The 10,610-nt window shown below is 39.2% G+C and overlaps 1 protein-coding gene across 9 annotated transcripts in view; it reads right to left on the bottom strand.

Annotated features, from left to right (window-relative positions):
• mak (male germ cell-associated kinase) overlaps nucleotides 1–10,610 on the bottom strand; it is an 18,355-nt gene that overhangs the window by 4,165 nt on the left and 3,580 nt on the right. For 4 of the 9 annotated variants that reach the window (XM_014008496.1, XM_014008499.1, XM_014008498.1 and 1 more), the window contains exons 2-12: nucleotides 9,154–9,488; nucleotides 7,442–7,496; nucleotides 7,040–7,161; nucleotides 5,929–6,011; nucleotides 5,468–5,600; nucleotides 5,117–5,288; nucleotides 3,978–4,145; nucleotides 3,643–3,885; nucleotides 3,307–3,506; nucleotides 1,057–1,196; nucleotides 816–956 (exon numbers count right to left, since the gene is read on the bottom strand). In XM_014008496.1, coding sequence (XP_013863950.1) covers nucleotides 816–956; nucleotides 1,057–1,196; nucleotides 3,307–3,506; nucleotides 3,643–3,885; nucleotides 3,978–4,145; nucleotides 5,117–5,288; nucleotides 5,468–5,600; nucleotides 5,929–6,011; nucleotides 7,040–7,161; nucleotides 7,442–7,496; nucleotides 9,154–9,254 — 1,558 coding nt within the window. In that variant the 5' untranslated portion in view covers nucleotides 9,255–9,488. Of the gene's footprint in view, nucleotides 1–815; nucleotides 957–1,056; nucleotides 1,197–3,306; nucleotides 3,507–3,642; nucleotides 3,886–3,977; nucleotides 4,146–5,116; nucleotides 5,289–5,467; nucleotides 5,601–5,928; nucleotides 6,012–6,519; nucleotides 6,600–7,039; nucleotides 7,162–7,441; nucleotides 7,497–9,153; nucleotides 9,489–10,610 lie in introns of those variants that run through there. The other 5 variants (XM_014008497.1, XM_014008504.1, XM_014008503.1 and 2 more) reach the window with 3 other exon arrangements.

The following is a 10,610-nucleotide window of genomic DNA, read 5'->3' as shown; positions in this document are numbered from 1 at the left end:
CAGTTGTCCCCCTCCTACAGTGCTGCTATTGCCAGTATCACTCCACCCCGTTAACAATAGGTGTATCAGTCACATGGAGGCAGGGCTTAAAAGCCTGAATTTTGCCTGAAACTCTCAGACTGAAGAAGTCTCTTGGAGGAGAGACGAAACGTTTCATTAAAGAAGAACCCGTCCAGAAGACCTATACAATTTTTACTTTTTGCATAAATATTGTTTAAGACTTCTGCATTAGACATTAGATGTTAGACGTTAGATGTTAGACATTAAACATTAGACATTAGACGTTAAATATTAGACATTAGACATAGATGTTAGACATTAGACGTTAGACATTAGACGTAAGACATACAGTAGATGTTAGATGTTAGACATTAGACGTTAGACATTAGACATAGATGTTAGACATTAAACATTAGACATTAGACGTTAGACGTTAGATATTAGACATAGATGTTAGACATTAGACGTTAGACATTAGACATAGATGTTAGACATTAAACATTAGACATTAGACGTTAGACGTTAGATATTAGACATAGATGTTAGACATTAGACGTTAGACATTAGACATAGATGTTAGACATTAGATGTTAGACATAGATGCTAGACATTAGACGTTACACATTAGACGTTAGACATTAGACATAGATGTTAGACATTAGACGTTAGATGTTAGACATTAGACATTAGACGTTAGATGTTAGACATAGATACTAGACATTAGACATTACACATTAGACATTAGACAGTAGACGTTAGATGTTAGACATTAGACGTTAGACATTAGACATTAGACATTAGATGTTAGACRTTACCTGCGTTGGCTCTGGTGAGGGCTAATCCTCCTCCAATAGGAGCGAGGGGTTTATTTACAGGGTTTGACGAGTTCTCCCACAGTTCCCGCAGCGTCATTCCCCCAAACTCATTATTTCCAATTTGATTCCTGCCAATCAACCCTTAAAGCAAAAATCCAAAAACAATGAGAAAGTGGAGCTATAGAGCCAAATCGTAGTTTTTCAGGGAGAACAGAGCTCGTCCAGCCTTAGTTTGTCTCACCAGGCAGGTARCGTGACTGGCTGAGATAGTGCTGCCGTGCCGCAGATCCGGGAAGACTGGGATCCATTTGTCCAACCTTAACATTGCTGGGTATTTTGGTGACTGTGCTGAATGAGTATAGAGGTGTTTGCTCCTTGGGCCTGAAAACAAAATTCAGACAAWTAAAATGTGTAATAGGGCTGGGCAATTGATCAAACATGTAGTTTCACTTTTMGCTCCATTCATAGCAACAGAAACTTATTGAAATATTTTGCCACGTTTTGCTTTGTGAACAAGCTCTCGCTTCATTAATGAGGCGTAACTCTGTCCCCTGCTGCAGCTAAATGTGTGAGATGAGAAGGGATCTTTTAAATATTTAGAAAGCATGACATTTARTGTCAAGTTTATAACAAAAAGCCTATGATTTGGGAGAACAGCTTTTCAGTAAGTTAGTTGGCAAATGAAAGGACCTAACTGGGAAAAATGTAACGACACGAACAATCAGTCAGATCAAAACAGAAGAGAGCTAGCATTATTTAGAAGTTCAACAAATGTGAAAACATATTGGAAAGAAGACAGATGTGTGTTTATGACAAAATGTGTAGCTTTGTGTGCAAAATACATTTTTAAAAATTCAAGAATTTCACTATGGTTTGATGTGCATCTTGTTTATGTTTTATTTGAGTGGTGGATTATGCAAAATCAAMCTTTTTGATTGTTGCTTTGACTCATTCATGCATGTTTGAGAAATCCTCGAATCTCATGTGGTAGCCATGTGGAGCTGCAACATTTACTAGTACAAAGGTCCTCCCAGGAGCTCATTACCCAGCGTAGYTCCCACCCCACAGAGCACTCCCCCATCGAAGCATTGTTGTGAAGTGGGAGTGTCAGAAATGGTAGKAATTTTCTTAAAAGGACAGAGGCCAGTTTCAAGGCGTTTAGATGGGCTATGATGCAAAAGTCAAATTTGTTTTTGACAAGAATATACACCATTTTCATTACAACTGAAGGTAACAAAGTTTCTTGACTGGTATTGCCCCCCTTGATGTAGTTTAAGGGCTCGACACACAGGAGGCGATGTCGCTCCCTCTCCATTCATTTTTTTTCCTATGGAACTTGTGTAAAAAGATGACAATTGCTTGCCCTCCTCCAGCCAAGCGACCGCCAAAACTCGTTTGTGAAATTTCACGCTCGTAGACGTGCAACCGCGAGCTTGCGACGCAACCCAGCAAAGTTGAAAAATGTTCAGCTTTTGTCGCTGTCGCAAGGCGCTACAACCAATCAGAGAGGTTTTCACTGACTGACCAATGAGCGGAGAGTATGCTACACACTGGAGTTAGCTAACACTTTCAACGTTATTTTAGCTCTTTCAAATTTTCCAATTTTATATCACACTTACAGAAATGATTACTAAGATACACATAAAAAGGCAGCCATACGGGAATTTGTTGGTGCCAGGGTGAAGTTGTCCAGTAAGGTTTTCCTCATAAAATTGTTACATCTTTTTTTTTTTTTTACCAACCACCAATAGACTTTACAAGAAGCAGTAGAAGAACCAATCAAATTTCTTGAAGATAAGTGACCTGAGAGTGCCGCTCCCCGTGTGTGGAGCCTATTAAGGGCTCGACACACGGGAGGCGACGTTGCTCACTCTCCATTAATTTCCTATGGAGCCTGTGCGGTGAGGCGACAATCGCTTGCCCTCCTCCAGCTAAGCGACCGGCGAAAATAGTGCATGTGAAATTTTGCGCTCGTACACGTAGACGTGCACACGCGAGCATGCGACGCGACATATGAAAGTTGAAAAATGTTCAACTTTTGTCGCTGTCGTTTAGCGTACAACCAATCAGCGAGGGTTTCATTGACTGACCAATGAGAGGASAGTATGCTACACACTGCCGTTAGCTAACACTTTCACCAAGTGATTACTAAAAAGCTTTGTGGGAATTTATTGGCACCAGGGTGAAGTTTATGGTAAGTTTATCCTCATAAAACTGTATCTTGATGTGTGTTTGTTTTTCAATATCACTAGCATCGCAAGATTTGTTTAGTTTACACGTCCGTAATGCACACCCGCCTTCAGAGTCAAGAACCAATCAAATTTTGTGAAGACAAGCGATCTGAGAGCGCGATTCGCAACGCTGCGATCGCTATCGCGTCCCGTGTATTGGGTTTCACCCTGGCTGCGATGACAGCCGTTGTTCGCTGTAGTTTGTCGCTGCCCGTGTGTGGAGCCCATTAGAATGCCTGTACAGATGTTGGCACACTCACTGTGGGCAATGCTCTTTAGGGCTCCTGTTCTCTGTGTTCCCCAGGCTGGGCTTCTTGGAGTTGGAGGCAGCAGTTTCTGATTGGTCCGATTCCTCCCAGCTGTCAGACGTCTTGGCGACCGCCTGGCCCCAGCGGCGGCGGCCGCTCTTCAGGAAGCCTATCCCGATGCCTCCGTTTTCACTGTCCTGTGATGCCATCTTCTGCAGAACACCATCAATTTCAGGCTAATGAGGAATCTAAATAGCATTTACTTGGAAGTGGAGACTTCCTTTCATTATTTTTAAATTGAATTCAACATCTTGAAATGTAAATCCATGATTCGATAAAGCCACTCACTGCATGGCCAGGGCCTCCTGATTTACCATCCACRTCAGGCAGCGGGTTCTGCTGAAGAGGCTGCTGCTGATTTCTCGAGGACGATGTGGAAGCTTTGGACTCAGAGGAAGACTGAAGAGGTTCTGTCTTTGCGTCAGAGAGTTGTTTCTGAACCAGAGGCCTTGCATGGACCTTTTTGACCTCCTGGCTCTGAGGTCGAGGCCCCAAGACTTGTCCTACCTTGAAATAAGGGTAACGCAGAGCCTAGCCACGGAGAAGAGGGAGAAACAAAATGCTGTTATTCTGAACATTTTAGAACTAATCTGTCAGGTCTGACAAGATTCCATCTTGCTTACCTGTACAGCTGTGGGCCTTTTTTTGGGGTCCCACTGCAGGAGGTCTTTCATCAGTGTAATAGCTTCATTGCTGGCATTTGGGATAAGGGTCTTCAGGTGGGTGGGCACACATTGGGGGAAGCGGAAATTCATAGCAGATGCTAGGTGGTAGCCCTCTGGCCAGTCAGTCTAAGTTTTAGAGACAGTAACACCCATCAGTGGCCAAACCAAGTTTTTATAAAACAACATATTATTGTTATTAGTATAAGCCTGTGAACAAAAAATGACAATAAATAAAATTAATCATAAACCCAATTCTATCATTTGGTACTTCCTTTGAACATATACTTAAAAGAAAAACAGGAAATTATTTTTACAGCCTATATATGTGAGCCATCACAACAAAGGATTAAGTCAAATTTGATCAAAATGACGTTGGCACATTTTCAGATTTCTGYTTTTTAAGCTACATTTTGACACATTGATCATCCTGATATCATGAGCAGTTCCAGATATATGACTTAATATGTCATGTTAATCACAATTAATATTTAATCTTATTTTTAGGTTATTCTAATGATGATTTTTTTGATGTCATTTTAAAAGAAGAAACCTAAAATTCATTCAGATGATATATTGATAAGGTATTTATCTATTATGTTTTGACAAACTGCAATTATTGCAATGTTATATATCATAAATGATCTATTTTCTTTACCCACTTTTCCACCAAAGTAAGGTTTAGAAGTGAGRTCTGTTTGCTGTCATAGAAAGAGTGAAATACCTTTCTGTGGGAAAAAAAATTAGCGAGAAAACACAACTTGTATTTTGCATCTTTTTACAAAAGGGGACAGTCTGCAACCATGAAAGTAGATTAACAAAAGACTGGAGCCATAAGACATCTGTCGAGCTTTAAGTCCTCAGTTTATCAGTACTGGAGTCAAAACATTGGTGWCATTTTACAATAAACAGAAGAACTGTCTGAGTCTAGAACTCTATCTGCAGGTAGGAGTTTTGGACAAATGGTCTATCCTTGGTTAAAYGGTTTTTATAACCTTTTTCCAACCTCTCTGTTTCTGAAGTGTYTTGTTCCCATCTGATTCTAGATTTCTTTACAATTCACTAACATGCAGTAATAACAGAGTCTACTTTCCTCTCACCTTTTTCACTGTGCCCAGGACTTGGCAAATCTTAAAGATCTCATCCACTTCACTATTTCCAGGAAAAAGAGGTCTGAGTGTGTAGAGTTCTGCCATGATGCAGCCCACAGCCCACAGGTCAATAGGAGAGGTGTAGTTAGATGATCTGAGCAGGACCTCAGGGGCTCTGTACCTGGATAACGCATAATACAGGATTTAAAAAACCCACAGGTGCATGGGGAAAACAGGATTTAAACAATTCCCTTTAAAAATGAATATTGGTCTTGATACAACAAAACTGCATAATAAACTGTAAGTTCTTAGTGTTTTATTTTTACAAAATTGAGCACAAAGTAAAGGAAGACTTCTCACCATCTGGTCGATACATAATCTGTGTAAGGAGGTTTGGAGCGGATCTCTCTGGCCAGTCCAAAATCTGCTATTTTGACCAGTTCTGGACCCATGCATAACAGATTCTCTGGCTTCATGTCTCGATGGAAAAAACCTGCACAAATCATTATAATGTCACACCTGGTCATCAAAATTATCTTTAAAAAAARGGGTTTTCAAAAAACATCTAGTTATAAATGACTATAATCAACAAAGAATTGGGATTGAAAAGTTGAAAGTAAAAAAATATGCTTCGACAAAATAAAAAAAATTATGTCAGTATGTATTATTTTCATGCATTTTACAGAGGCTACACAGAATAATACAAACATTGTTACCCATGGATATAATGACAAGATTATACGACAAACTAAAATGCTAAAAGGAGTTGTTTTTTTTTTCTTGGAAAAAACAATTACAAAATGCAAAGGAAAGCCTCTTACCATGCTTGTGTACAAAAGCCAACCCAGACAGCACTTGGAATATGATGTTCCTAATTTCATTCTCTGTGAACATCTTATTCTCTCTACCAGCAAACCAAGGAWTAAAAAGAAGGAAGGAAAGATAAAAGAGAAGTTGAAGCAAAACATTTAGAAGAGAAAAAGTTAAGGTAGGACATGCATTTTGGATGAGAGGATACATGAATACTGAGCGTATTTGCTTATATGTCCAAACAGTTTTTTCTTCTGTCAAGTTTCTGATGAAATATAATCCATCATCTAAATAAAAGTACTTTRATCAAATGTTTTAATGTGAGCATCCACACATCCAGTTATTACACAGATAAAATAAAGCAGAAAAGCGTTTTATCAACACACRTCTGGAGGGTTCACATACTACAAGACTCCAAAGAGAACTGTTCAATCCACCAAACATTTTTAATCATTGAATGCAATCAAATGTAGCGCAGCTTCATAGAGTAGTTCGGGTAATCAAGGTCTTAAATAAAATGATATATATTTTTTTCCCTTTTAAGTGAATCTTGCAGGATGAAAACCCTCTCGTAGATTTGGAGTGCAGCACGGTACACCTACCATGTTTGTGAATAAAAGACAGGCCTTGCAAAATCTGAAAGCTTATGTTTCTTATCACTGATTCGGGAAACAATTTTTTTCTGTGAATATAAAATCAATATATAATTCTTAAAAGCATTCTAACAAAAAAATATATCAGAACAAAGTGAATTCTGGTAGAGTTTACTAGTGTGAACAGATGTAAAACACCGCAGAAGGTCTGATGTGTTTCCGCAGATATACACACTTGGAAGTTTCCAAACCAGTAAAAAGCATCAAGACCTCCTCCAGAGACCATGTTCAATCAGGTAGCAGCTGTTTTCTAAATGTAGTGCGAGGTGGAAACTCCTGACTGCATGGAAATACTGATGCTGGAAACACTACTGTGTCATTCAAAACAGGGCAAATCCTTAATGGCAATAATAAATGTCTAAATTCGTATTTATAAAAGTGGCTTTCATATGTATGGTGAATTTGTCACAAATACTACACCACACTGTTAAACAGCTGAAAAAGCTGACTGTGAYGTTCCTTTTCTCACCTGTCCTTCATCAGCTGGTACAGGTTCTCTTTCATGTACTCGAAAACAAAGTAGAGGTGATCGTTCTCCCTGATAACCTCCTTCAGTTTCACTACATTTGCATGGTTCAGCTTCTTCAGTGACTGAAGTGAACGATAATGTGGAAGACAGGAGAAATAGAAAGTTTCAGAACATTATTTTTTGCCATCTTTAAAAAGYAAAATATCAAAATGGTTTGAATATCTGGTTATGTTTCTAAAGAAAGGTCTTCAGATGGTTGAAGGTATCATTCTCCACTCAAAGGTGTTAAGGGACCCCTATATAAGTTGCAAAACATCATAATTTAATTGAATCATTTCCCTAATAAAGTACTGTGTGAACTGCTTCAATGTATGAGCTGCTACCGATAAATACCATCCATACCTTCACTTCTCTGAGGTTTATACATTCATCCCATGAATAAAACTTTCTCTTCATCCTAAGAAAAACAATGAGAGAGAAAAACAAGCTTCTGATATTCATAGATGCACGCGAAAAAGAATATGCAATGATAAAATGCCACAAAACTATATCCAATACATGATATATTGCTGTCTTTACAAAATGTATCTGTTATTTAATTAATAATTCAGATGTTTTGGTGTGTCTCGGATTGCAGCATGTTTTGGTTTTTCTGTTCTGGAAACGTTAGGCTAACCTTTTATGTTTAGTTTTTAGAAYTTTTAACCTTGAGTTAGTCTTTTGCTTCTTTTTAATTTTTAGCTAGCCTTTTACAACGTTACCTAGMTATTTGATACTTTTAGCTCTAAATAGCCATTTCACTTTTAGCTTTTGCTACTTATAATAATCGTATGTTGCTACTTTTAACTAGTCTTTWGCTACTGATAGCTTTTAGCCAGCCTTCTGCTTGTCTTTTGATACTTTCAGCTTTTAGTTTTAGCTAGATTTTTGACACTTTTAAGTTGCCGTTTGCTACTTTTGGCTAATAGACTATGGCTATTTATTGCTTTTACTTAGTGTTTTGCTACTATTAGCTTTTAGGTTTTGTTTTTTTGTCTTTTAGCTAGCACTTTTCTTCTTATAACTTGTAACTAGCATTACGCCTAACAGAGCTTTTAGCTAGTGTAAAAAATATTCAGTTTCATCTTCTCCGGCGAAGTAATTCAGGACTAACGTTTTGCACTGTAGTTTTGCAGAAAACAAAATTTCTCTGGTTCTAAACTGGTTTAACCGAGTGTTTTGAAGTGTCAGTTAAATCTAATACCCATTTTCACAAAACAGACTGTCAGTTTGATAGTCTTGCGTTGCTCTGTGCATGGAAGCAAAACATCATCAGCCAGCTCTTAGCTTGTCTCTTCAACATAACCTCTGAAGTTACATCACCAAGTGAGCGCCTCTCCTTTTTCACCTCATCTCCTCCACATTACAGCAACCGGACACCCCCCTCCCTCCTCCCCCCCACTCCACTTTCACTGCCTTCAACCATCGCCACATGTATTGTCTTGCGTGGTAACCAAAGGGCCAACAAGTGGACGCATCTCCCCGGTTTCTTGTCTATTATTGAATGCTGCGAGTGCGTTGCAGACGCAAGACAACGTAAACAGGTTTGTTTGCTCTGCAGAAGGCAAGAAAGGTGAACAAGACAAAATATTCAGAGCTTGGGCTTTTATTTTATGTTGCACCTGCTGCGTAAGACTGCTTAGGACAGCAGAAAACGTTGACAGAAATAACAAGCCTCATCTAGAATATGTGAGGAGACTAGTCATGGTCAAATTTTGGAACTATTACCTTGTCATTAACTTTTCCAGATCTTCACTGAGTGGTTCATCAAACTAATTGTACAACTCCATACACTATTGTTGTTCTTAAAAATTGGACCCCTGTAACCCTTATACTCAAACATTTTCTCCTTTCAAAAATAATAATTGAGCCAACATTCTCATTTATTATAATAAATAAGCATTAACTTGGTATCCATTAGATTTGACTCGATTTTAATTGTAGCATCATTGAGCAGTTATGCGAAATATCACAATATAGCACTTTTATAGCACTTTTTATTAAATATCTTGGGTAAGGCAAGAATAACAAGGAAGGAAAATATATTTTTAATTTTTTTAACATTAAACACTCACTTCTTGATGGCCACGAGTTCTCCAGACTCGTTGCTTCGCCCCATCAGCACACAACCATAAGTGCCATCGCCCAGCTGCCTCAGGGTGGTGTAGCGATTCATCGTCTCTTAGTACGTTGACTCATTCATCAAAAGTCTTCTCTGTTCTTTAAGAGTTGTGTTGTTCAGTGTTCTTCCTGTTGCCTTTTCTCCAGAAGAGTTCAGTTGGTCGTGTCCAAAATGGGGAAATTTATATTGTCCATCGTGCTACAAATTCAACGAGTCTGGAGTTTAAAGCCTGTCTTTTTGGTTCATGGTTAGAAAGGTTGGATCTTGAAGGAGTTGTTACCTCAGCAGCTAAAAAAATAGAAGACATAAAAGATAAGAAATGTGTAAATACAATCTCTTTTTCTAAAGTATGACCGCGAATGATGCGAGGATCACTTCTTCCTTTTCCCCTAAGTGAGGAGGATCAGGTGCTCGAAGCATTAAGCTTCGACATGAATGGCCCAAGGGTGATGGCACAGACGGATTAGGCCAGGAGAGATGTAAATAGGGTGTTACATCATCAACATGTTTACTGGCTGTCCCCAAGCTACACCCTGCCTGCCTGGCAAGAGAATTTGATTGATGCCCTCAAATGTTGAAATAAACCTCCATGAGTGTCTTTTTTTTAATCATTTGCAGGGTCTACAAAGGCTGAGAAGTAGGGCAGGTTGAGCGTTAATCTGGAAGTCTGATCAACAGCTCCTCAGATTTAAAGTTGTGTATTTGGGGGCATCAAGCAGGTGAAATGTGTTGTTAGGAAGAAGACATGCATGCAGAAAAAAACTCTTAAGAGTGAGCAACTCAAGTGATTACATCCATCCATTAATCGATTATATTCCACTTGTTCCAAAGTCGGGTCGGGGGCAGTAGTTTGAGTAGGGAGGCCCAGACATCTCTTTCCAAATCTTTTCCAGCTCTTTTGGGAGGACTCTAAGACGTTCCCAGGCCAGTCTAATGACGAGTGTCCTGGGTCTTCTCCTCCCTCCCTTGGTAGGCATCCAGGGGGCATCCTTACCAGACGCCCGACCACCTCAACTGGCTTCAACTTCTTGATATAGAGGAGCAGTGGCTCCACTCCAAGTCTCTCCTGGGTAATTGAACTACCCTATGGAAAAAACTCTTTTCGACAACTTCTATCCGCAATCTTGTTCTTTCGATCATCACTCAGAGTTCGCGATCACAAGTGAGAGTAGAACGTATGAGGTGTAGAAAGCACGACTTCTGGTTGAAGTGGAACTGCTGTTGCTCAGTGAAGAGGACTCTGAAACAGGCTGGTTGAACAGCAAGAATCTTTATTTTTGCAGTCCAGGGGTCGGATTTATAAAACTGACGTACGCACAATTTGAGCCCAGAAACTTGCGTACGCCACTTTTTACGCCAAGGTTGTGATTTATAAAATCCAAACTTGACGTGAAAATGTGTGGTGCCTCT

The sequence above is a fragment of the Austrofundulus limnaeus genome, unplaced genomic scaffold, assembly GCF_001266775.1.
Source record: "Austrofundulus limnaeus strain Quisiro unplaced genomic scaffold, Austrofundulus_limnaeus-1.0 Scaffold50, whole genome shotgun sequence".
Classification (NCBI taxonomy): Eukaryota; Metazoa; Chordata; class Actinopteri; order Cyprinodontiformes; family Rivulidae; genus Austrofundulus; species Austrofundulus limnaeus.
Note: the sequence above shows the minus strand (reverse complement) of the source record. Positions and strands in the feature narration are given on the sequence as shown.